General features: G+C 45.2%; 1 protein-coding gene across 1 annotated transcript; it reads left to right on the forward strand.

Annotated features, from left to right (window-relative positions):
- Positions 1–65: 65 nt before the first annotated feature.
- On the forward strand, positions 66–24,513 carry si:dkey-22i16.9. The gene is made up of 4 exons (XM_038272923.1): positions 66–90; positions 554–898; positions 8,108–8,461; positions 24,098–24,513. The coding sequence occupies exons 1-4, from the start codon at positions 66–68 to the stop codon at positions 24,511–24,513; spliced, it is 1,140 nt and encodes a 379-aa protein (XP_038128851.1).
- Positions 24,514–24,786: the final 273 nt, after the last annotated feature.

Genomic DNA, 24,786 nt, shown 5'->3' on the forward strand with positions numbered 1-24,786 from the left:
GGGTCTAGATACAGCCGAGGCGATGAGGAACTGGGGGCCAGATTGTCCAACAACAGAGGGACATAATGGCGAAATACAGCGGGGATCCAGGTGGAAAAAGGGTCCCAGCGTTCTCGCAGACTTAGCTCTTCTAACTGGTCCAACTTCACGAGTTGGTTTCTGCAATTTTGGTAATAAAAACAAAACAAGCTCGCCTCCTGTCACTGTCTGCGGTCACCTACAATTTAGGAGAGGTTCAGCAGAGTGTCTGCGGGGGGGACGTTGTTTTGTTCACTGCGACACCTTTGCAGAGGACCTAGTTTCAAAGTAGAAAATCAGCCTTAAGGCCTCCGCACCTGGGTCATGCGCGCTAACCACTGCTCCACCTGAACGCTTTTTCAAATTCTAAATGTTGTTTGATTGCCTGAATTTTAAGATTTTCAGTTCTTTTACATGCTCTTTGATCAAAATTAACCTTGAAGTTTTAGTTTTAGGCTTTAACCTAAAACAGAAAAATAAAGTAACTCATCTTCAAAGCTATAAATAAATTCTCTGTCTCTTCCTGTTTCTGCAGGTCAGATCAACATTAAAGCTGTGATTGGAGAGAACAAGATTCTACCATGTAGAGCTGAGAATGGATCCATCAGATTGGTAGAGTGGAACAGGACAGATATAAAGGAAGGAAATGTTCTACGGTACAGAAATGATGCTGTGGATAAAGGAGACCAGCATCCATCTTTTAAGGACAGAGTGGTTTTCCAGGACAGAGAGATGAAGGATGGAGACGTGTCTTTGGTTCTCATTAATGTGAAGATGAATGATGCTGGAACATATGAGGCTGAGGTTGATTATGATGGAACACACGATGAGAAGAAACTCTGCTCCATCCACCTGGATGTAGCTCCTCCTCCTCCTCCAGGTGAATTTGTGTCTCTGGATCAGTTCCTCCTGCAGCTTCCTTGTTCTGGATGTTAGAAATATCTCAGGATAGATGTTTGTTTTCTAGAGATGCTTTAGATGACTTTGTAGAAGCAGCTGGTCTGAGATCTGAAGAAACTTCATCACCTCCCTGATAGAAATATTAAGCTTGGTTTATAAATGAAAGCTTTATTGATGACTGCCTTGGAATTTTACTTTTACAGAGTAAATTCAGACATAATCAATATTAAGTCTGACTTCAGCTGAAAGAAATGATCCATGAATGAATAAGTTTCAGATGTGTAACAGTCTAAGCTTCAGTTTTAGTGCTGGACGTCTGATGATCCAGTTTGGTTCCATGAATTAAATCTATTGTTTGCTTTAGCAATAAGGACATAGGAGCAGATCCAGTCTGGCTTTTACTGCTGAACCAGTCCAGAAAACATTGAATATCCTGGACAGGGATGGACTCAGCATAGAGGCAGCCGCCTGGGGCCCCTATGAGGGCCCCGCTGGTTACCCATCCCTCCATATTGGGCCCCTATGAGGGCCCCACTGGTTACCCGTCCCTCCATATTGGGCCCCTATGAGGGCCCCACTGGTTACCCGTCCCTCCATATTGGGCCCCTATGAGGGCCCCACTGGTTACCCGTCCCTCCATATTGGGCCCCTATGAGGGCCCCACTGGTTACCCGTCCCTCCATATTGGGCCCCTATGAGGGCCCCACTGGTTACCCGTCCCTCCATCTGGGGCCCCTATGAGGGCCCCACTGGTTACCCGTCCCTCCATCTGGGGCCCCTATGAGGGCCCCACTGGTTACCCATCCCTCCATCTGGGGCCCCTATGAGGGCCCCACTGGTTACCCATCCCTCCATCTGGGGCCCCTATGAGGGCCCCGCTGGTTACCCATCCCTCCATCTGGGGCCCCTATGAGGGCCCCGATGGTTACCCATCCCTCCATCTGGGGCCCCTATGAGGGCCCCGCTGGTTACCCATCCCTCCATATCGGGCCCCTATGAGGGCCCCGCTGGTTACCCATCCCTCCATCTGGGGCCCCTATGAGGGCCCCGCTGGTTACCCATCCCTCCATATCGGGCCCCTATGAGGGCCCCGCTGGTTACCCATCCCTCCATATGGGGCCCCTATGAGGGCCCCTCTGGTTACCCATCCCTCCATCTGGGGCTCCTATGAGCAAAGGGGCCCCACTGGTTACCCATCCCTCCATCTGGGGCTCCTATGAGCAAAGGGGCCCGCTGGTTACCCATCCCTCTATCTGGGGCTCCTATGAGCAAAGGGGCCGCACTGGTTACCCATCCCTCCATCTGGGGCTCCTATGAGCAAAGGGGCCGCACTGGTTACCCATCCCTCCATCTGGGGCTCCTATGAGCAAAGGGGCCCCGCTGGTTACCCATCCCTCCATCTGGGGCTCCTATGAGCAAAGGGGCCCCCCTGGTTACCCATCCCTCTATCTGGGGCTCCTATGAGCAAAGGGGCCGCACTGGTTACCCATCCCTCCATCTGGGGCTCCTATGAGCAAAGGGGCCCCGCTGGTTACCCATCCCTCCATCTGGGGCTCCTATGAGCAAAGGGGCCCCCCTGGTTACCCATCCCTCTATCTGGGGCTCCTATGAGCAAAGGGGCCCGCTGGTTACCCATCCCTCTATCTGGGGCTCCTATGAGCAAAGGGGCCGCACTGGTTACCCATCCCTCCATCTGGGGCTCCTATGAGCAAAGGGGCCCCGCTGGTTACCCATCCCTCCATCTGGGGCTCCTATGAGCAAAGGGGCCCCCCTGGTTACCCATCCCTCTATCTGGGGCTCCTATGAGCAAAGGGGCCCGCTGGTTACCCATCCCTCTATCTGGGGCTCCTATGAGCAAAGGGGCCGCACTGGTTACCCATCCCTCCATCTGGGGCTCCTATGAGCAAAGGGGCCCCACTGGTTACCCATCCCTCTATCTGGGGCTCCTATGAGCAAAGGGGCCCCGCTGGTTACCCATCCCTAGTAACCAGCGGGGCCCCTTTGCTCATAGGAGCCCCAGATAGTGGGCGTTAATATTTATTGATATCGATACTCCTTATCCGAGTCTTTATCGATACCACTATCAATACTTTTCTGTTATTTGGTGGAAAGACGATGCAACAAAATGTTTTTAACAGAACTGGTATTGCTTTTATTGCTTAACAAGTGAGCATAACAAAAACGTTTCTAGCCTTCAATAAACATGGCTAATGTAATAGGCCACTTCGAAATGACATAAAACTAACTAGAATATATTTTCACAATTGTTGGTTAATGTATTGTCTACTGTCACTTTTCATCATGTTTTTAGTGATTAGGAAAATATTTAGCAAATAAATAATTGTATTTTAAATTAAATGTAATTTTTAATAAATGTTGGCATCAGTAGTTTAATTATATATTCTAATATAATTAGAGCAATATACAACTGTATTACTCATGTTTCTCTCCAAAAACTCAATTTCCATTTTCTTTACGTTACACTTGAACGCATCATGATAACCTAATTGTCGTTTTACTGAGCCAATCTGAACACATCATCACGCAGCACGTCTGAAACTTTATTTACTTTTCAAGTTAACTAGCTTGTATGCTTCCGATTACAACACGGATTTCACAATTACTATTTCTAACTGACCGGACAAGCTACAAAGTCTGTGTGCGCGCCTACCAGTGGTACTCTGAGTGGATGATGAAGGCGGGCCCGACTGTGGTGCGGCGGCGGCAGCAGCAGCAGGAGGAGGAGGAGTCTTTTCTGTTCAGCCATCCTCGAGTCGCGAGCAAAGTTTACTGCCAGAATTCACTTGTGTTACTTTTAATATTTGTTTGCTTACAATTTCATTCCAAAACATTGGTGGACATGCTGCAGTGATTGGATTGATTAGATTTAAATGCTGTGACGCGAATCGAGGGAGTTACAGGACCTCCGGGAGAAAAAAAAAAAACGACCAGACTCGATAGTGGTATCGATAAGCCCAAACGTTATTGATTTTCGGGTTTTGAAACTTTATTTACTTTGAACTACGCTGTCTGTGAGCGCACGCCACTTTGCGCCGTCTTTTTTGTATGCTGCCTGTCGATTAATTGCTTCAGTGATGGTGGACCGTCGCAAACTTGAAGACGCAGACGGGCCACCGCTTGTACTTTGTGTTTCCAGCTGGAGAAACTTTGCTGGGTGGTTGTGCTTTAGCTGCATGTGTAGGTTGGTTGTATTGCTGCTCTTTGTTGCTACTGTTTTATGACAAATGCGACATACTGGCTGGCATAGGTTCAGTGGTTCGCCTCTCTCATTTGGTTTGAATCCAAAATACTCCCACACTGCGACTGTTGCGCTCGGCTTTGAAACCAGTTCCATTTTGAGCTTTTGCCCCCAACATATGATGTGGGTTGTTTTTTTACCTCACTTACTCCTCACGGGGCTCTTAAGCTGCAGAAGTACAAAATGATGCACGCTGACTACCTGATGCGATAGTCCACTCCTCCTCCCTCCTCATTTTTTCCCTTCCTAATTTTTTAGGAAGGGGAGGGGTCAGTGGATAGCACAGGGGTTAAGCCTTTTCATCCAGCGTCATCAATAGAAAGAAAAAACACAGGCAGAGACGATATAGCCGATAAATTAAATGACATGGATAGTTTTTATTTATCGTGCGATTAATTGATTTATTGATTATCGTGACAGGCCTACTTGTACTTAGTATTTTCCTATTTTTATCTGTTTTCCTGTTGAATTTTAATCCATCTGCCAGTTTCTCTGCCAATGCCCAGTGAAGTTTATCATTCTGAAATAGTGGACTTCCCTTCTCCTTCTTCCTGCTTTGAAGTGATCTTAGACTTAGACAGATTTTATTTGTCATCTTGTTTACACAAGTGTAAAACAAAAAGAAATTTAGTTTGGAACAGCTCTCTGGACAATTTCATCTTTTTTTTAAGTGCAGCCTTGAAAAGTAGCAAAAAATATAAATAAAAAAATAAATGTATGTAACGCTTATTAAGGCTAGGCGCCTGACTACAGCCAAATATAATAGGCACTCAGATAGGTTTGTCTATGGAGCCTGTGGGTGTGAACAAAATACAATTAGACAAAAGTATGTTTAAATTATTGTATTCAAGTTTGAGTTTTTTTTCATATATATAGGAAGATATGCAATATTAATAATATTTATAATAACAGTGATTTTCTATAATATAACCAAAAACACGACAAGAAAAACAAAAAAACAAACTCTGCAACAAAAACAATAAACCCTGATGTCACCCAAGAGTTTCTATTTTGGTCCATTCATGAATCCAGGGTGATTAACGGTCCATCAATCAATATCTGATTGTTTTGTTTTGGGTTTTTTTTGTCCATGATCCAGAATGAGAAAATAGCTTAGTTCATTTAAATCCTACCGCGAAGCTGCGGTGATCCGGTAGCTCGCCATCCTGACGTGACACAGGGGGTGGAAAAAAAACCTGACCTAAACAAGGTCATAAATAAAAATAAAACAAATTAGCTGTCATGTTTAAACATTGCTAAACTGTTATCCAAAATAAATAAACATTCAACATTTACAATAAATAAATAACTACATTCCATAAAGTGATTAACCGGGCGTGTCGCCACCGCATTTCTATTTCTAAAGAAAAACAAAATACGTAAATTAAACGACTCACCGTCGAGCGGTCGACAGAAAACACCCGATTTAATCCTTCGGCCGTTTTAGTAAGCCTCGATCCAGCCGTATTCTTCCATAAGTTTAGAAGACGCCGAGACGAGCAGCTAGCCACAGCGACAGCAGCAACAGCGATTCAGATCCGAGTCTTCTTCTTTTTAATGGCGGTTGGCAAACAACTAAGAGGTGCATTACCGCCACCAACCAGTAAGGAGTGTGGATCAAGACAGACATGCTCAAAAAAAAAAAAAAAGGACAAACCTAAATTCTTTTCGCTAAACCTGTAGCTAATAAATAACGAAAAAGTATTCTTCCTTTTGAATCTTCTTCCCACTGTTTTTGCCAATCTTCTCGGATCTTTCTTTTAATAATTCTTTAAACTACTATTTTACTCATATCGATTCTTATATCACTCTTATTTTGGCTTATTGCCATCTGCTTCAAGTTTTTGTATAACTTGATTCCACGAAATATTCCTCATCCCTAAGAATTTCTCAGCTCCTTTAACAATGATTTTGATTTTCTCATTTTTATGCTTAACCTGGTCCGTGCAGTTAATAACAAAAGCCATAAACAAAACTAGTTTGTCAAACTCAACAGGGTTATATACCTTGGCATGCTGCTCTGGTTCTCACCTTAATACTTGAATGTTACTCACAGTTTCTTTTTCCTGAACCTTCTTTAATGCCTCAGCATAACTTAGGTTGTTTGTTGTTTTCACTTTTTGAACCTCAACTGCTTTCTTCCTAACTTCACACCCTCCATATGTTGCCCTGTGCTCTCCACCACAATTACAGCATTTATCCTGAGTATTTTCACCACATTCTTGTATTTTGTGCTCTCCTCCACATTTTAAACATCTCTGTTTGCCCCTGCACACTGCAGCAATGTGACCATATCTCTGACACTTGTAACACCGAAGTGGAGGAAGAACATAAGGCCTGACTGGATAGCACATGAAACCCACTTTAACTCTCTCCGGGACTTCTGGAGTAGAAAATTCCAGAAGCACAGATAAGCTGTCAACTCTCTCATTGTTAACTGTTTTCTGCAATCTCTTTATATCACTGACTTCAACATTATGGATGTTATGCTTTAATCTCTCCAAATCTTCATTAACCGGAATTCCGTAAATAACTCCTCGGGATCCTTTCTTTTCTCCCAACACTCTTTTACTTTCCACTCTTTTCTTTCCAATACTTTCAACACTCATTGCTTTCCTTTTTTGTTCTTCTGATTTACAGACAATTAGCAAGTTTCCATCTCTCAGAGTTTTAGCCACTTCCCCCACTTTCTTTTTTAGTTCCTTAGAAACTATTACTGGGCTCAGAATAATATTTTCATCTTCCTTTCTGAATTTTAATATTATGTTCACCTCTTCTTTCATGATTTTTTTACGTACACCCTTGCTTCCATCATCTGTGCTTTCGTCTTCAAGGTTTCTTTTGTTTCCTGAATTCCCACAAGCTCTGCCCGCTTCACTACTTTTGAATTTTCCACTTCTCCGGTAAGTACCCACTGGCGTCCAACTATCCATATCCGAATCACTTTCTAGCTCTTCCTCATCCTCTACAACTTGAGCCGCCATCTTGATCCCGTCACAAACTGGCTTATGCCTCAGATCAGTGTCGTTGTTGTCGTCTCCTTCTTCCGATGAGGTCCACCAAGTTGAAGCGAGCACCTCGCTCACTGAGCGTTTCATAAACAACGGCTTCTCTCCAACTCTCTCGCCGCCAGCACACCCGGCTCAGATCCGAGTCAACCTGTGACCCGGAACTTAAAGGGTGCTGTCAGTTTGACCCGCCAAAATAAAATACGGGTGGAAATACGGGTTTCTTATTTTGTGCAGGTTACATGTATATATATATATATATATATATATATAAACAGTGATATAAACATATGACTGTAAATTTACAGTTCTAACGTTTTTTTCATCTCTACTGAACTGTGTGTGGGTATCAATTGGTGCATTTAGATTTTTTGTCTGCACAGCCTTTTTCTGGAGATCTTGACTGCTCTTTTCTTTATTTTTGGTGAGTGAGTGAGTGAGTGAGTGAGTGAGTGATATGGTGTGAAGTTCTTATGAGATTGTTAAGTTCTGTTTTTGTAACCTATTTTTTGACACAATTGATCATTTCCCCGTTTGTTGGACTTACTGTTTATTCTCCACCTGTGCAAATAAAAAACAAATACTGCCATCCCTTGTGTTTGGCTTGGTAGATCTCAGCATGCCATCAACTTTAAAAGTAGATCTTGGTTTAAAACAGGTTGGGCACCCCTGATGTAAATGTTTAATAAGTTCAATTTTAGACTTTTGCATTTAGGTTTTGAAAACTAAAAAATTAAGAAAAATCTGGGTTGATTTGTTTTTCTGCTTTTGTGTCGAAAGAGGAAAAACTAAAGAAGGAACCAGATGAAGATTTGATTGATATATTTCTTTACATTTTCTTTGATCAAAATTTCCTGGAAGTTTTTGTTTTAGACATCTTCAAATCTACAGATAAATTCTTTGTCTCTTCTTGTTTCTGCAGATCAGATCAACATTAAAGCTGCGATTGGAGAGAACCTGATTCTACCATGTAGAGCTGAGAATGGAAGCATCAGATTTGTAGAGTGGAAGAGGGCGGATATAGAGGAGGAAAATGTTCTACGGTACAGAGGACAAGTTGATGCAGGAAAACAGCATCAATCTTTTAAGGACAGAGTGGTTTTCCAGGACAGAGAGATGAAGGATGGAGACGTGTCTTTGGTTCTCATTAATGTGACGATGAATGATGCTGGAACATATGAGGCTGAGGTTGATTATGAGGGAACAAACAGAGAGAAGAAACTCTGCTCCATCCACCTGGATGTAGCTCCTCCTCCTTCTCCTCCTCCTCCTTCAGGTGAGTTTGTGTCTCTGGATCAGTTCCTCCTGCAGCTTCCTTGTTCTGGATGTTAGAAACATCTCAGGATAGATGTTTGTTTTCTAGAGATGCTTTAGATGACTTTGTAGAAGCAGCTGGTCTGAGATCTGAAGAAACTTCATCACCTCCCTGATAAAAATATTAAGCTTGGTTTATAAATGAAAGCTTTATTGATGACTGCCTTGGAATTTTACTTTTACAGAGTAAATTCAGACATAATCAATATTAAGTCTGACTTCAGCTGAAAGAAATGATCCATGAATGAATAAGTTTCAGATGTGTAACAGTCTAAGCTTCAGTTTTAGTGCTGGACGTCTGATGATCCAGTTTGGTTCCATGAATTAAATCTATTGTTTGCTTTAGCAATAAGGACATAGGAGCAGATCCAGTCTGGCTTTTACTGCTGAACCAGTCCAGAAAACATTGAATATCCTGGACAGGGATGGACTCAGCATAGAGGCAGCCGCCTAGGGCCCCTATGAGGGCCCCGCTGGTTACCCATCCCTCCATCTGAGGCCCCTATGAGGGCCCCACTGGTTACCCATCCCTCCATCTGGGACCCCTATGAGGGCCCTGCTGGTTACCCATCCCTCCATCTGAGGCCCCTATGAGGGCCCTGCTGGTTACCCATCCCTCCATCTGAGGCCCCTATGAGGGCCCCACTGGTTACCCGTCCCTCCATATTGGGCCCCTGTGAGGGCCCCACTGGTTACCCGTCCCTCCATATTGGGCCCCTATGAGGGCCCCACTGGTTACCCGTCCCTCCATATTGGGCCCCTATGAGGGCCCCGCTGGTTACCCACCCCTCCATCTGAGGCCCCTATGAGGGCCCCGCTGGTTACCCATCCCTCCATCTGGGACCCCTATGAGGGCCCTGCTGGTTACCCATCCCTCCATCTGAGGCCCCTATGAGGGCCCCGCTGGTTACCCACCCCTCCATCTGAGGCCCCTATGAGGGCCCCGCTGGTTACCCATCCCTCCATCTGAGGCCCCTATGAGGGCCCCACTGGTTACCCGTCCCTCCATCTGGGACCCCTATGAGGGCCCCACTGGTTACCCATCCCTCCATCTGGGGCCCCTATGAGGGCCCCACTGGTTACCCGTCCCTCCATATTGGGCCCCTGTGAGGGCCCCACTGGTTACCCGTCCCTCCATATTGGGCCCCTATGAGGGCCCCACTGGTTACCCGTCCCTCCATATTGGGCCCCTATGAGGGCCCCGCTGGTTACCCGTCCCTCTATCTGGGGCCCCTATGAGGGCCCCGCTGGTTACCCACCCCTCCATCTGAGGCCCCTATGAGGGCCCCGCTGGTTACCCATCCCTCCATCTGGGACCCCTATGAGGGCCCTGCTGGTTACCCATCCCTCCATCTGAGGCCCCTATGAGGGCCCCACTGGTTACCCGTCCCTCCATCTGGGACCCCTATGAGGGCCCTGCTGGTTACCCATCCCTCCATCTGGGACCCCTATGAGGGCCCTGCTGGTTACCCATCCCTCCATCTGAGGCCCCTATGAGGGCCCTGCTGGTTACCCATCCCTCCATCTGGGACCCCTATGAGGGCCCTGCTGGTTACCCATCCCTCCATCTGAGGCCCCTATGAGGGCCCCACTAGTTACCCGTCCCTCCATCTGGGACCCCTATGAGGGCCCTGCTGGTTACCCATCCCTCCATCTGAGGCCCCTATGAGGGCCCCACTGGTTACCCGTCCCTCCATCTGGGACCCCTATGAGGGCCCCACCGGTTACCCATCCCTCCATCTGGGACCCCTATGAGGGCCCTGCTGGTTACCCATCCCTCCATCTGAGGCCCCTATGAGGGCCCCACTGGTTACCCATCCCTCCATCTGGGACCCCTATGAGGGCCCCACTGGTTACCCATCCCTCCATCTGGGACCCCTATGAGGGCCCCGCTGGTTACCCATCCCTCCATCTGAGGCCCCTATGAGGGCCCCACTGGTTACCCGTCCCTCCATCTGGGACCCCTATGAGGGCCCCACTGGTTACCCATCCCTCCATCTGGGACCCCTATGAGGGCCCTGCTGGTTACCCATCCCTCCATCTGAGGCCCCTATGAGGGCCCCGCTGGTTACCCATCCCTCCATCTGGGACCCCTATGAGGGCCCTGCTGGTTACCCATCCCTCCATCTGAGGCCCCTATGAGGGCCCTGCTGGTTACCCATCCCTCCATCTGAGGCCCCTATGAGGGCCCCACTGGTTACCCGTCCCTCCATATTGGGCCCCTGTGAGGGCCCCACTGGTTACCCGTCCCTCCATATTGGGCCCCTATGAGGGCCCCACTGGTTACCCGTCCCTCCATATTGGGCCCCTATGAGGGCCCCGCTGGTTACCCGTCCCTCTATCTGGGGCCCCTATGAGGGCCCCGCTGGTTACCCATCCCTCCATCTGGAGCCCCTATGAGGGCCCCGCTGGTTACCCATCCCTCTATCTGGGGCCCCTACGAGGGCCCCGCTGGTTACCCATCCCTCTATCTGGGGCCCCTATGAGGGCCCCGCTGGTTACCCATCCCTCCATCTGGAGCCCCTATGAGGGCCCCGCTGGTTACCCATCCCTCCATCTGGAGCCCCTATGAGGGCCCCGCTGGTTACCCATCCCTCTATCTGGGGCCCCTATGAGGGCCCCGCTGGTTACCCATTCCTCCATCTGGGGCCCCTATGAGGGCCCCGCTGGTTACCCATCCCTCTATGTGGGGCCCCTATGAGGGCCCCGCTGGTTACCCATTCCTCTATCTGGGGCCCCTATGAGGGCCCCACTGGTTACCCATTCCTCCATCTGGGGCCCCTATGAGGGCCCCGCTGGTTACCCATCCCTCTATGTGGGGCCCTGGAATATTCATGCATGTTAGAAATAAAAATCTTTAGGATTTGTAACCAAACTCTGAGAATCCTGTGAACCCAAACAGCAGTGACTTCTGCTCCTCCTTTTCCGCGAAACTGAAATGGAAAACCATCCTGAGATGCAGCCTGAGCAGCAGGAGAGACCAGAAAGAAACCATGAAGCAGAGCTTTGACAGCGGAGCTGAAAGGAGGAACAAGTGATGGAAAAAAGGAGATTTATGGGATACAATAATGAGCTGAAGCTCCAGATGTTTTCTGGAAACCTCTGGATCTCCTGGAAGAAGAGATTTAGATGGAAAAGGAAGAATTAAGGCCCAAAATGACTTTAGATTAAATTAATAGATCTAATTTATTTAACATCAATCAGATCAGTGAGTAAAACTTCATTTATTGAGAATCTTTCAAGATAACAAAGTTGTTCAACAATCAACATAAACACAGCAAAGTAGTATTATGTCTGCTAATGGTTTTCCATATCATGACTTCCTGCTCCAGTGGGAATCAAAAGAAGACGTAGCGAGTTCCTCTGAGAGCCTCTAACAGGGTTTCATCAGGGATCCGCTTCCTTTCACAGCTGGAATGAGCTCAGAGTTGGAGCCTGGTGCTGCTTTGAACACAGGATCAGGTGGAAGTGGATTAAAGCAGCTGAAGTTAGCCAGAAAAGCTGAATAGTGACTCAGAACAGGAGAACTGTGAGCTCCAGCTAATAACCTGTTCACCCTGAGAGACCTGAGCTGGAGGTTTGCTCTGAAAGCATCACCAGCCTCATCAGAGGGACTTTCAGCTGAGCTACAGTTAGACTTAAAGCTCTGACTGGGATAGAAAACACTAGAAACCTTTTCTTTCAGCTTCTAGCTGGATTTACTCCCAGATGGTAGAAATATCTGGACCTCAGATCAGTGGAAATATAAGTATTCATTCCTGAAGCAGATAAACACATTAAAATGTAGACAAAGAAGCTATAATAAACAGATAAGATATGGGGTATGGACTAGTGCCAGGAATGCAGATCATCAGTAATTATCTCTATTCATGCTGTAAAGCTGTGATTGGTTCATTGTGCTGTGAGCTTCTGATTGATGCTCAGTCAGTCTGGCTGCCAGGCTACCAGCATAGAGGGGAGGTTTTCCTCTGCAGGTGGTTCAGCCTCTGATGGAGCGTAGAGGAGATTCCTCCATCCTGATAGCAGACATGTCCACCTGTGATATGATCTATGAAAGACTTCTGGGAAATTACCATAGAAAAGAAGTATTTATTGAAATAATATTAGAAATGATAATAGAAACATTTGTCATTTAATTAGACACTGAGCAGCCTGCAGCTGACAGTAGAGCTAAACCTGCTCAGAGACGTTAGAGGAAGAGAATGAAGAGTTAACATCATAGATCAGCTGGTTGAAAGGGATAGAAACAGAAAACTGTTGTAGATCTAAGTCAGAGGTCATGATGTTCTTCTTCTGTCTCCACAGAATTATGTCCATTCTGGGCCATAGCTCTGCTGGTTATCACTTTTATCCATGTTCTAAATCTAATTCTCATTGGTTTTCTTCTCTATCGTTGTCATCGTCTCTGTTCAGAATCAGGTGAGTCTCTAAAACCACGTTTCCCATAATCCTGATCTCCACTGTCTGATCTCTTATTAATGTCACAGCCTTTTCAAAGAGACACTTTATAAATGTTTCCCTCCCTGCATCTACAGCAGGGAGGGAAACATGTTTCAGCATCCAGATGAAAAATAAGGTTTACCTCCAGGTCAAAGGTCAGGTTTATTTTTGTTATTGTTTTTGTCTAGAACAGAGGGGGGTCCGGGACCCCTAGGGGGTCCATGGAGGTACTGCATGGGGGTCGCTAAAGTTTTGGTTGATTCGACTTTTTGTTTTATATATATATTCTCTCCTGCAAAATTTTCCACCAATTAAAATGTCTTTAAATCCACATTAACATGAATTCAACAGACTGTAGTAAACAGATAAATGAAAGCAGAAGATGTCTTTCAGTCATCAATGCACACATTCAGCGACACACAGGAGCTCTTTCAAGCTGGACACCATTTCATTCACAACACCTGTCCCATCAACCAGGAATCAGAAATACTTTAATAATCCCAGGGAGGGATTACTTTAGTTACATTACTCCATCTGTAATAGAGTGACTATAGGACCAGTTTGATAGAACACTATTTCATACAGTATATATAATTAGGGGTCCCTGCTCCATCTCCCATCAGTTTGGGCTCCTTGGCCTGGAAATCGTTACAGACTCCTGCATTAGAGGGCCAAACTTTCTGCTAACCTGCCTTCAGTTCATAGAGCTGACTGGAGCAGCAACAATGTTTATTGAGCAGGTGTTGATATTCAGGGAGGAATAGATCTAGAAAGGTTTCAATCATCACTGCTGGTAGAAACAGTTATTTAGTTCTATTCTCCAGCTAACAGCATAAAGTCCCATTTTATAAATGAACCCAGTTCTCCCTGTTTAACTCAGAAATAACCAGCTCACACTCTAATGAGAGTCAATTATGTTCCCCCCCTAAAGGTGCGTTCATATCAGGCACATTGTCCACTGGGAGTTGCTGGATTCACATAGAATTCCTCTGCAAACCGCGCAGTGAAGCAGCCAGCCTTAAACTCCCACAGTGAGGCGTTCACTGCTCCTCCCCCACCTATTGCTGCTAGATAGAGCTGAGGTGTCAAACAGCAGCACCGCATGGAGAGAGAGGAGCGCTGATCACTGAAGTAGAAACAAGCTGAGCTTTACTATGAAGAAACGACACGGCAGCCAATCAGGGACTGGCTGTAAGGCTGTAAATGGTAACTAGCCTGTTCTTCTACAGCGCTTCATCAAGTCAGAGGACTCAACCACAGAGCTTTACACTACATTCACTCATTAACTCACACACTGATGGTGGCTAGCTCCATTGTAGCCACAGTTGCCCTGGGGCTCACTGACAGAAGAGAGGCTGCAGTGCACTGGCTCCACCGGCCCTCTGACCCCCATCAGTGGTTGTAGGCGGAGCTTTTTTCACTTAAAATAAAATAGAGAGATAATAATGTTAACAAAGGTAGAAATAAAGAGGTCAAGAGGTTTTTAGGTGGCTTCAAAAAAAGCCATTTTAAATTAGTCCTAGAAGGACTGTTCATCATCATCCCTCACCTCCGGCTGTAGCCCGGCACTGGAGCTTTCTGATGGGGGAGATTTACAAGGAGGTCCCACCGAATCAGAGCTGAGTCTGGATGAACCAAATCTTTTTTTTTTTTTCTTTTATTGTAAGATGCTGACAGCGAGAGCCTGATAGGAAATGCAGCGTCTGGTAGGCTGGTGATTTACTAGATATTAAACAATCATTCCAGCCACTAAATTAGGTAAACATGTCTACTGTTATATTCAATACCAACACAGGAATAAAATGTGATCTCATGCAATAACTTTATATCAGGAAACGAGCACAGAACTAACATCAGCTGAGATGGTGACGTCATCTGCCGTAATTAAAAATTATTCCATCTTAAAAACCAAATCAGCACAAATTATAGTTTTACCTGCAGAAAGGCAGTAGCACTGAAAAAGTAGGCTAGATGATTTTGATTTAATTCATAGCTTAATGGAGGGGAGAATTGACCTCTGGATGACCTAAAAAAAATATATTTAATATCTCTGAAACAGCAGCAGCACATGAGATTATAATTTTTTCCAAATGACATACTTTAAATTCACAGACCTGTTCTAAAGAAGTTCTCACCATTCAGTCTATGTCATGATGGGCTTCAGAGATCTAACCCACATGCAGATAACCATTCAGAGACAAAGGGAAAAGTTAACTGGTTTATTGCAGAGGTTACAAGCTCGGAGAGAGAGAGAGAGATTGAACAGGTTTTCTTAGAGGGAGATCCAGCAATCAGGTGAACCGGAACCGGAAACTCTAGGGGGAAATCACAAGGATGAGTTCAAGGGCCGTAGGGGAAATGATCGAGGCTGATGAATGGTTCAGTTAAGACTCACATTCGAGGGATTCTTGGAAGACCCTTGGGTCCAATTTGTAGTGGTATTGTCCAGAGAAGATTGTACTCGTTGGAGGGCGGACAGGCAGGTTTTTCATGTCAGTGGGGTTCTAGCTCGTCCCATTTGATGATGTGTAACGAGTGTAAACACTGCATCTGAAATGCAGAGGTGAACTATCCATGGAGCTCAAGGAAATAACCGTATTCAGTCTGAACGCCCCCTAAAAAAAGTTACAAAGAGATCCAGTTAATTGATCGATATCAGAGGTGATATTGGATCCAGGTATGGGATTGGTCCATCTCTGTTTCTGGAGGGGTTTCCTTCTGGAGCATTCATTCTTTTTCACCTTCAGTTATCGATGTTTGCAAACTGTGAAAACAGGAGATGAGATCAGATTTGTTTTCATCAGTGCATCATGATTATAATATGCTGCCTTTAATAATCACTTTACCATCTGTGTTAATTTGCAGAGGTCAAGAAGAAAAGGACAAAGAGATGATGGATAAAAACCTCTCCTATTAAGGTGAGTCTAAAGCAGGATTCACCAACCTGTTAGGACTTGATGAATCGAATCAAAGAATTGCAACATTATTCATCAAGAGCCGTTTGAAATTATTTTCAAATTTATTTTTCTGAATGTAGTTTTCTAAAGTAATTGTTCAATATGTTGTGAAACATGATGTAAAGCTGCTCTGTAGAAGTGATTCATAGCACAACTGCAGAAGCTGCTCATGTTCATCATTTTCCTTCTTAAAGCTTAAACTCCCTTTAGACCCACATTTGTTTTTAAGGCTTCAATCATCACTGTTTCATTTGATCTGTTTTCTTTTCTCCTGAGCTCCTACCACGGGTAAATTACACTGATTACTAAAATGTTTTATTGATTCTATATTTCCCAGCCTTCCTGCTTGTTATAACACCCTGTGTTTTAACTCAGGGTGAACTTTGCTGGTTCACATTGTAATTCAGGGATCTTGTATTTTCTCCAAAGCTGATTGTGTTTTTCTCTCTCCGTGTCTCTAAATCCTGAGGTTTCTGCCAGATAGCTGCGTAGGGTTGACCAACATAGAGGTGGAATGAGATGAAGCACAGAGGGATCAGAAAGTCTCAAAGCAGCCCTGATGCTGCTCAATGCTCTGCAGTCTGTGCTGCAGTGATTCAGTGGATTTTTATCCCTGGTAGGAAACTTAATCTGCCGTCTGCGTTCTGCTGGTTCATTTGACAGGAAAGCTAATCAAAGCAGGATGGAGCAGCAGGTTTGGCTGCTCGTCTGTCTCTATTTCTGATTGGTAGTGTTGTTTTTAAACCTGAGTCCCTGGTTGATGGCCAAAAACTCTCAATCTCCAACCTCATCATCTTCTGCCTCCTTTAGTACCGAGTCACAGAGGCAGCAGTCTCAGCAGAGACTCCCAGACTCTCCACAGACTCCTCCTCCTGCTCCTCTGGAGGAAGCCTGAAGAACTCCTAGGTCAGCTGAGACGAAGTCCTTCCATTGTGTGCTGGACGGTCCTCTGGTTTTCCTCCTGGTGAGAGGAGTCTTCCTCCTCCTCGCTGTTACCTGCTATATTTAACAATGATCGACATCAAAGTCAATATTCTGACTCTCCTGTTTCGGGTTCCTGCACTATCTTCACTGCAGAATCATCATGTTCCAGGGAAACAAAGTGGATGGATGGTCAAACTAAAGCTGTCCTTGAAACCCGGTTATCACCCATCTAAAGGAATATTCATAGAGGGATTTGATCACCATAGTTTCCTGGATCCAGTTGATTCCTTCCTGGTCTCTCTGGTGGGTCTTGGTCTAAGCGGGTCTCCTCTGATCCATCGCCCCTCTGCCTCCTGTCTCAATGAGAACCAGAGAAACCTCTGAAACCAGAGGATGCTGCTCTACTGTCCTTTACTTATTCTATGTTCACACCAGGAGTGCTTTGGGCAGCAGAAGCAGTTGGTTTATATGCAAAGTCAATGGTTGACGTGCATCAAGGCGCAGCAAAAGGTCCTGCAGTGTATCTAGAGCAGCAGGAGCGGTGCATCTTGACACATTGAAGCAGCTGAAGCAGCACCTAAATTAACTTAAAATGTGGAAACCTGCAAAATATGTTTGATTTTATTATCCTGCTGCCTGCAGTTTGTACCACATACCTGGAAAAATGCTAACATCTAATTCCAGCCACCACAAACAGTAGAGGAAAACCCCCAAGAGCCAACCCGTCTAACAGCTGCTGCTGGGGATTTCCATTGACAGAGTACTGCTGGTATGTGGGGATCTGAGCGGCTCAGAGAAATAATATTTGAAGGCAGGATCCTAATCTTGATGAACTGACTGCACAGATTATGTTTTCAGGACTTTATCACTCAAAAACATATTAAACTACTTTTTACCCACTGATCACATAAATATAACAAGGCTGCTCTCTGCCATTGAACACAGGAGCTGCAGAAGCATCAGATGCATCTGGACACACTTTACTGGATGCACTGCAGGAATGTCTAAGATGCTCCTTAAACGACCCTGACCTTTATGTGTTCAAGCATAAAAAATTAAGCAGAAGACGCATTAGTAGCAACATAACAGACAGACATGTTGCCCATCTATTTTAGACTTCCACCAGCAGATTGCTGCTATTTTCTTCACCACAGATTCCAGGGAGAGCAGGAGGAGCAGCAGCTGTGCAGAAAGCAGCTAACATTTAGCTAAAGCCAGAGTCCCTGTTAGAAGCTGTCTGTCTCTGAACCAATCATCTGCTGCTGGGTTCTCCATGGCCTTTAATCAGCTCTGTTCCTCCTCATGTTTCCTCCTCTCTAGGCCAGGATTTGATTTCCTGCTTTGATTCTTCTTAACAAACAATCTTGGACTCACTTTGTTCTTAACTCTTGTTAGAACTCCTGCTTAGAGGCATCAGCTGATTAATGGAAAGTTTTCTTAACTTTCTTTATTGAACAGGTTGCTGCCATAAGGGCCCTAATTCACCCCCAGATCTCTGATCTGGTGGTGGATTCGATGAAGGAGTCTGTCCTGCTGCCTTCGATGTTACATTGGAGTAGAGATGGAGACAACAGGAAGCTCCGTGTGTGGAGCTAAACTGGGACAGAAGAGTTTGGAATCATGACTAACATTCATCAACAACCTATTCCCAGCTGTTGCATTCAGGGACCATGTGAAATGGAAATGTCTTTTAATATCCAATACTTTGTGTGTTTGTGATTGGTTTAGAAAATACTTGTCTTTACTGATTAACCTCAACATTCATCGATCGCCGGCAACCGTTTTTATAGCGTTTACAACTAACAACTTAGAAAACATGAAAATTACTGCGGTAAAATGTCAGTATAATTGTATTAATTGCGTGCAGTTAGACATTTGTTACTAACAAAGCTCCGATATTTTTGAAGTTTGGATGCTGATTTTGTTTTATTACAGTGCTTTATGCGAAAAAAAATAAAACAAAACACAGTTCAGAAAAGGCCCTGGAGCTTATTTAAATAACACTCCAGTGGGTTGTCAGTCTTGTAATGTGCCCCTCTGTTTTCTGCCACAGAGGGACTATTATAACCTCTGGCACACAGAGAATGGACTGTGAAAACTGAAACACTAGGCTGCTTTGTTTTAGTTTGTTTGTTTGTTGTTTTGTTTTATATGGACACTTCAAAAGCTGCAGTTTCACTATTTTTTTTTTCATAGATTTTGATTTTCTTTTAGGTTTACAGTTACATTTTGTTATATACACAGATTTTGTTTTTATGTAGTGTTTGTTTTGTTATATGGACTCTTGAAAATGAGCATGCTCACAACTTTTTTTATTTTGTTTATTTTTTCTTACATTTATAATCACTTTTTTTTTGCCAAGTGAACATATATAGTCTTATGTATATTTATTTACTTATTTTTCTGTTTTACAAATTTGTATTTGATTTAAATATGATCTTTCCAATTTGGTGCAATAGAATAAAAAATTAACCTTTAATTTGGTTCAAAGTGGTCTGTCATTTATTTCCATTATATGTTCTGAATTAAATCTGGAAAAAGATTAATCAAGAAACTATACGAACAGTTGAAATGGGTGGTGACCTCACCATTCAATCATCAGATGAAAATGAAAAAAATAGCAAAAATACTTGCTTCATAAATGTTTTGTGGCCATCAAAATGCTTCAGTGTTATCTATGGGTCAAATAGTTGAGTAAAAGAATTTGGCACATTTGGAGAGATTCGGAGACGCTGGTGACGCCAAAAGTTCAAAGTCCCACTGCTCTGGAACTGTTGTAGCTAGAGGTGTGAAATTTTCTGCATTTGTGGTGCAAATACAATGAAACATGCCTTTTCTCAAGCATGTCTCTGTTGCTTCTGTTCAAATATACCAAGTATTTTCAAGAAGAAAAAAACAAGTCTGACTCATGAACTGATGCAGTTTAGGCTGTGTTTTACTCACTTAATTTTAAACTAAAGGGTATTAGCTTTCTGATCACGGGAACTAGAGGCTAAACTTAGAGCAACAACGTATTTCAGCCTGATTAAGGCTGTTTTTTTGTTTTTTCTTTGAAGGTTTTAATGCCAGCCTCCTGGTCTCCCTCCCATCATTTCAGCCGCTTGTATCCGGGATCTCGTTCTTTCGGTCATGATCCACATTTCATGACCATAGGTGAGGGTAGGAACGTAGACCGACCGGTAAATTGAGAGCTTTGCCTTTTCGCTCAGCTCTCTCTTCACCACGACAGATCAGTGCAGTGTCCGCATTATTGCAGCAGCCGCACCGATCCGTATATCGATCTCCCGCTCCATTCTTCCCTTGCTCGTGAACAGGACCCCAAGATACTTGAACTCCTCCACTTGAGGCAGGGACTCTCCTCCAACCTGAAGGGGACAAGCCACCTTTTTCCGGTTGAGAACCATGGCCTCGGATTTGGAGGAGCTGATTCTCATCCCGGCCGCTTCACACTCGGCTGCGAAACGCCCCAGCGCACGCTGTAGGTCTTGGCAGGAGGGAGCCAGCAAAACTACGTCATCCGCAAAGAGCAGGGACGAGATCCGCTGTTCCCCAAACCAGACCCCCTCAGGTCCTTGGCTGCGCCTAGAAATCCTGTCCATAAAAGTTATGAACAGGACCGGTGACAGAGGGCAGCCCTGTCGGAGTCCAACATGCGCTGGGAACAGGTCCGACTTAATGCCGGCAATGCGAACCAGACTCCTGCTCCACCTGTACAGAGAACGGATGGCCCCCGACTCCATACTCCTGGAGCACCCCCCACAGGGCAGCACGAGGGACACGGTCGAATGCTTTTTCCAAGTCCAGAAAACACATGTGGACTGGTTGGGCAAACTCCCATGAACCCTCAAGCACCCTGCAGAGGGTGTAGAGCTGGTCCACCGTTCCACGGCCAGGACGAAAACCACACTGCTCCTCCTGCAGCCGAGGTTCGACAATCAACCGGACTCTCCTCTCCAGCACCCTGGCATAGACCTTTCCGGGGAGGCTGAGAAGTGTGATTCCCCGATAGTTGGAACACACCCTCCGGTCCCCCTTCTTAGGGAGGGGAACCACCACCCCAGTCTGCCAATCCAGGGGGACTGGCCCTGACCTCCACGCGATGTTGAAGAGACGTGTCAACCATGACAGCCCGACAACATCCAGAGCTCTAAGATACTCAGGACGGATCTCGTCCACCCCCGAAGCCTTGCCACAGTGGAGTTTTTTGACTACCTCAGCGACTTCGGCCTGGGTGATAAACGAATCCAGCCCCAAGCACCTCGTCTCTTCTTCCCCCATGGAAAGCGTGTCTGTCGGGTTGAGGAGATCCTCAAAGTATTCCTTCCACCGCCCGACAATATCCTCCTTCAAGGTCAGCAGCTCCCCACTCCCACTGAAAACAGTGTTAGCGAAGCACTGCTTTCCCCTCCGGAGGCGCCGGACTGTTTGCCAGAATCGCTTTGAGGCCAACCGATGCACAATATACATGTACTATCAACATGTTTGGGTGATTAAAATAAAATTGTCTTCAGTAATCCCTTTAAGTTGCTGCTAGAAAGCAGCAGTAGTAAACTCTGTAGAGAGATTGAACTTCTTTACTTTAATAGAAATGCAGACATTATTAATTGAACTGATTATTACTGTTAGATCAACAGGTTTAAAGAGCTGCAGGGTCACAGAATAAAGCAGAACAACCTAAACACAGAGAGATGGGGTAACAGAGGACATGACCAAAAATATAGTACATATCTGTAGAAGATCTACATTTTGGGCCATTCCAGATTACACTAGTCAGCCACATTAAATGTGATGTTTTTATCATCTTCTGTTTTTTGTGCATTATCTAATCTAACATCCATATTTTCTATGATTGAGCAATAACCCCTCACCCTTTGTTATGAATAACTGAACAGTGTGATCACATCGGTCTCTAGACCTAGAACCTGTAGAATAGCTGTAGGTGAGGAAAGCAGGATAGAGGATCAGGACTCTGGATGATTCATTATCATCAGAAATCCAACATTATGAACACAGACTGGCTGTAATGTTTGTCTGAGAACAGACTGAATGTTTCTGGAACAGAAACGCTCCACATTTCTCTGTTCTCAGAGGGTTTCTGCTGTTTGGGACTGAGGTCAGTCTGAGTCTTTCTGAACCTCATCTGATTCTATTCACAGCTTCCCTCAGAGACACAGACAGTCTGGATGGTCCTCATCAGTCTGAATGTCTGACATGGTCAGATGGATCTCTGTGGAGAAATGTTGCTCTTCTGATTCACATTCACTGAATCTAACAGGTTTCATGTTCATTGGATGTTCTACAGCTTAGAAATCTCCCCACATTTAAAGATGGCTGACAGGTAGGAACCATCCTGGTTAAACTGCTCTGCTGTAAAGTCAGTTTGGTTTCTGTGTAAATAAAACTAAACCAGCTGCCAGTAAAGGTTCATGTTACATGACAGCAGGACAGACTTTCTGCTTTAGATCAGATCCTGAAAAAGTCAGAAACAGTTCAAGAACAACCCACCACCTGCACACAAAGGAACCAATAACAGAAAAGTTCATTTTATTTCGTTTTAAGTGAATTAAATCATTTATTTTAAATATCGGGTCAGCTTTAATCCATCAGAACATCAGATGTTCTCGAATAACAGTAGTAGTTTGTTTCCTGTAGTAGTTGATCATTTATGTTCTCAATGTTGTCTTGTTAATAGTTGAACCAACAATGCCACCCAGTGGTTAAACTCAGACATTGCCTTTTATCCCTGTAATATTTTCCATCCCAGCTGACCGTCTCTGTGTGGTGGAGCAGCGGGCTGAGTCAGTGTCTGTCATTCAGGGATCAGGGTTTGAATACCGGCTGAATCACAAGGAGTGAAAACAGCTCTGTTTGAAAGTTGGAATCAGTTGCTATGGTTACCCATAAATAAGGATTCAGCCAACACTACCACTACCCCCCCTCACATAGCACCCCCCTGCTCTACTATAGATAAAACTGCCAACCTCCATAACCACCTTTAACTAGGCTTATTACCTTTATGCATTTGAACCAATTATTTATCTTTGAAAATCAGGATCTATAAATATATTATTAATCAAATCTGTATTTATTATGATTACAGCAACAATTAAAATAGACAGTTACTAAGAATATTCTACAGAAAATCCCATAAAAGCATCTACACCTCAGTGAGGTAGTCCACCATCTGACCTCTGACCTCCAGCTGCTGCCTTCTGAATGCTTCATCCAACAGACTCTGTTTACTTTTATATATTTATATGCGTCTTTTATGGGTCTGCTGTATTTTATTGTGTTAATCAGCCAAAATCCACCATTGCTCACTATCACCTTTTTCACTCTCTGGGTCTGTGGGTTTCATAGAGCTGATAGAAAATAACTGATGTGTTCCTGTTTGGTCTTTGCTACCTGATGCACCACTGATCTGTAGAGCAGCAAACAAAGAACAATAAACCACAGACTGAGAAATGCTGCAGTGGAAACTTCCAGAGAAGAACCACAGTGGCTGAAGCTGCTGAAAGGCTCTGACCTTATTAACACTTTAATAAAGTCTGATTTAATCTTTCAGGAGGTGTTTCATCTAAATATGTTCTACCAACTTTGTTACCTTTGTCACTTAGGCTATATTCACACTGCAGGTTTTAATGCTCAAATTTTTTTCGTATGCGTGAAATCAGTGTCTATGGATGGATTTCAGCAGCTGAATGATACAGCAGACAATGAGGAGTGTGGAGGAAAAAATGAGCACTGAGAGTTGATATCCAAGGAACTAAAGGTTTCATTTTACTCTGCAGAGGAGAGCGACACGAAACAGCTGAATTCAGCTCCCAAGTGTGACTCTGAGAGCTGTAGCATCCTACCCCTACATTTAAAGAAGATTCTACACACACACACATTAACATTTCCCAGGAGAAACACTTTAGTTCATCAAAGGACAGAGATTTGTTTCAGATAACAGGTTTCCATACACCCCAAGTCATGAGAATCTTGAACACAATGAGAACATGTTATCTATATTATCCCCTAGGGGGAAACTTCCTTTCATCTTAGAACAAAGCTTCTAAGTAATCACTCATATTCAGGAAAAGAGAAAAGGCACACTTTCTCACAAGGAAAACATATGACTCTACAGGAGAAAGAGAGCTAAATCATTAATTGCCCTCAACTCTCCACACACCTCCAACCACCGGCCCCCCAGAGACCTTTCCCCCCCACCGCCGCCACTCCCACCAACCCTGACCCATCCACACCTCCAGTCGTGCCTTCCTCCCCCCTCACAGTAACAGCAATGCAGGTGAGAGGGCAGCTGAGGAGGCTGAAACAGAGGAAGGCCTCAGGACCAGGCCTCCCCCCCAGGCTGCTGAGGACCTGTGCACATGAGCTCTGTCAGGTCCTCAGCTACATGTACAACCTGAGCCTCAGCCTGGGGGTGGTCCCCACCCTGTGGAAGACCTCATGTGTGGTTCCGGTTCCCAAAACGCCACACGCCATGGATCCGGCCCACTTCAGAGCAGTCACCCTGACATCCCACCTGATGAAGACCATGGAGTGCCTCGTCCTCGCCCACCTCCGCACCGTGGTGAGCCCCACCCTGGACCCGCAGCAGTTCGCCTACCGGCCCAACATCGCAGTAGCTGACGCCATCATCTACCTGCTGCAGCGGGCGCTCACCTGGAGACCACTGGGAGCGCTGTGAGAGTCATGTTCTTTGACTTCTCCAGTGCTTTCAACACCATCAGACCGGTACTGCTGAGGGGGAAGCTGGAGGATGCTGGGGTGGACAAGCACCTAGCTGACTGTACCACCAACTACCTTACTGACCGTCCTCAGTACATGCGGGTGCACGGCTGCCAGTCAGAGGTGGCCCTCTGCAGCACCGGGGCCCCCCAGGGCACCGTCCTGTCTCCTTTTCTTTTCACCCTCTACACCTCGGACTTCACCTACAACACGGACAGCTGCCACCTCCAGA

This window comes from Cyprinodon tularosa, unplaced genomic scaffold (assembly GCF_016077235.1).
Source record: "Cyprinodon tularosa strain WSP-4 unplaced genomic scaffold, ASM1607723v1 ctg848, whole genome shotgun sequence".
Lineage (NCBI taxonomy): Eukaryota > Metazoa > Chordata > Actinopteri > Cyprinodontiformes > Cyprinodontidae > Cyprinodon > Cyprinodon tularosa.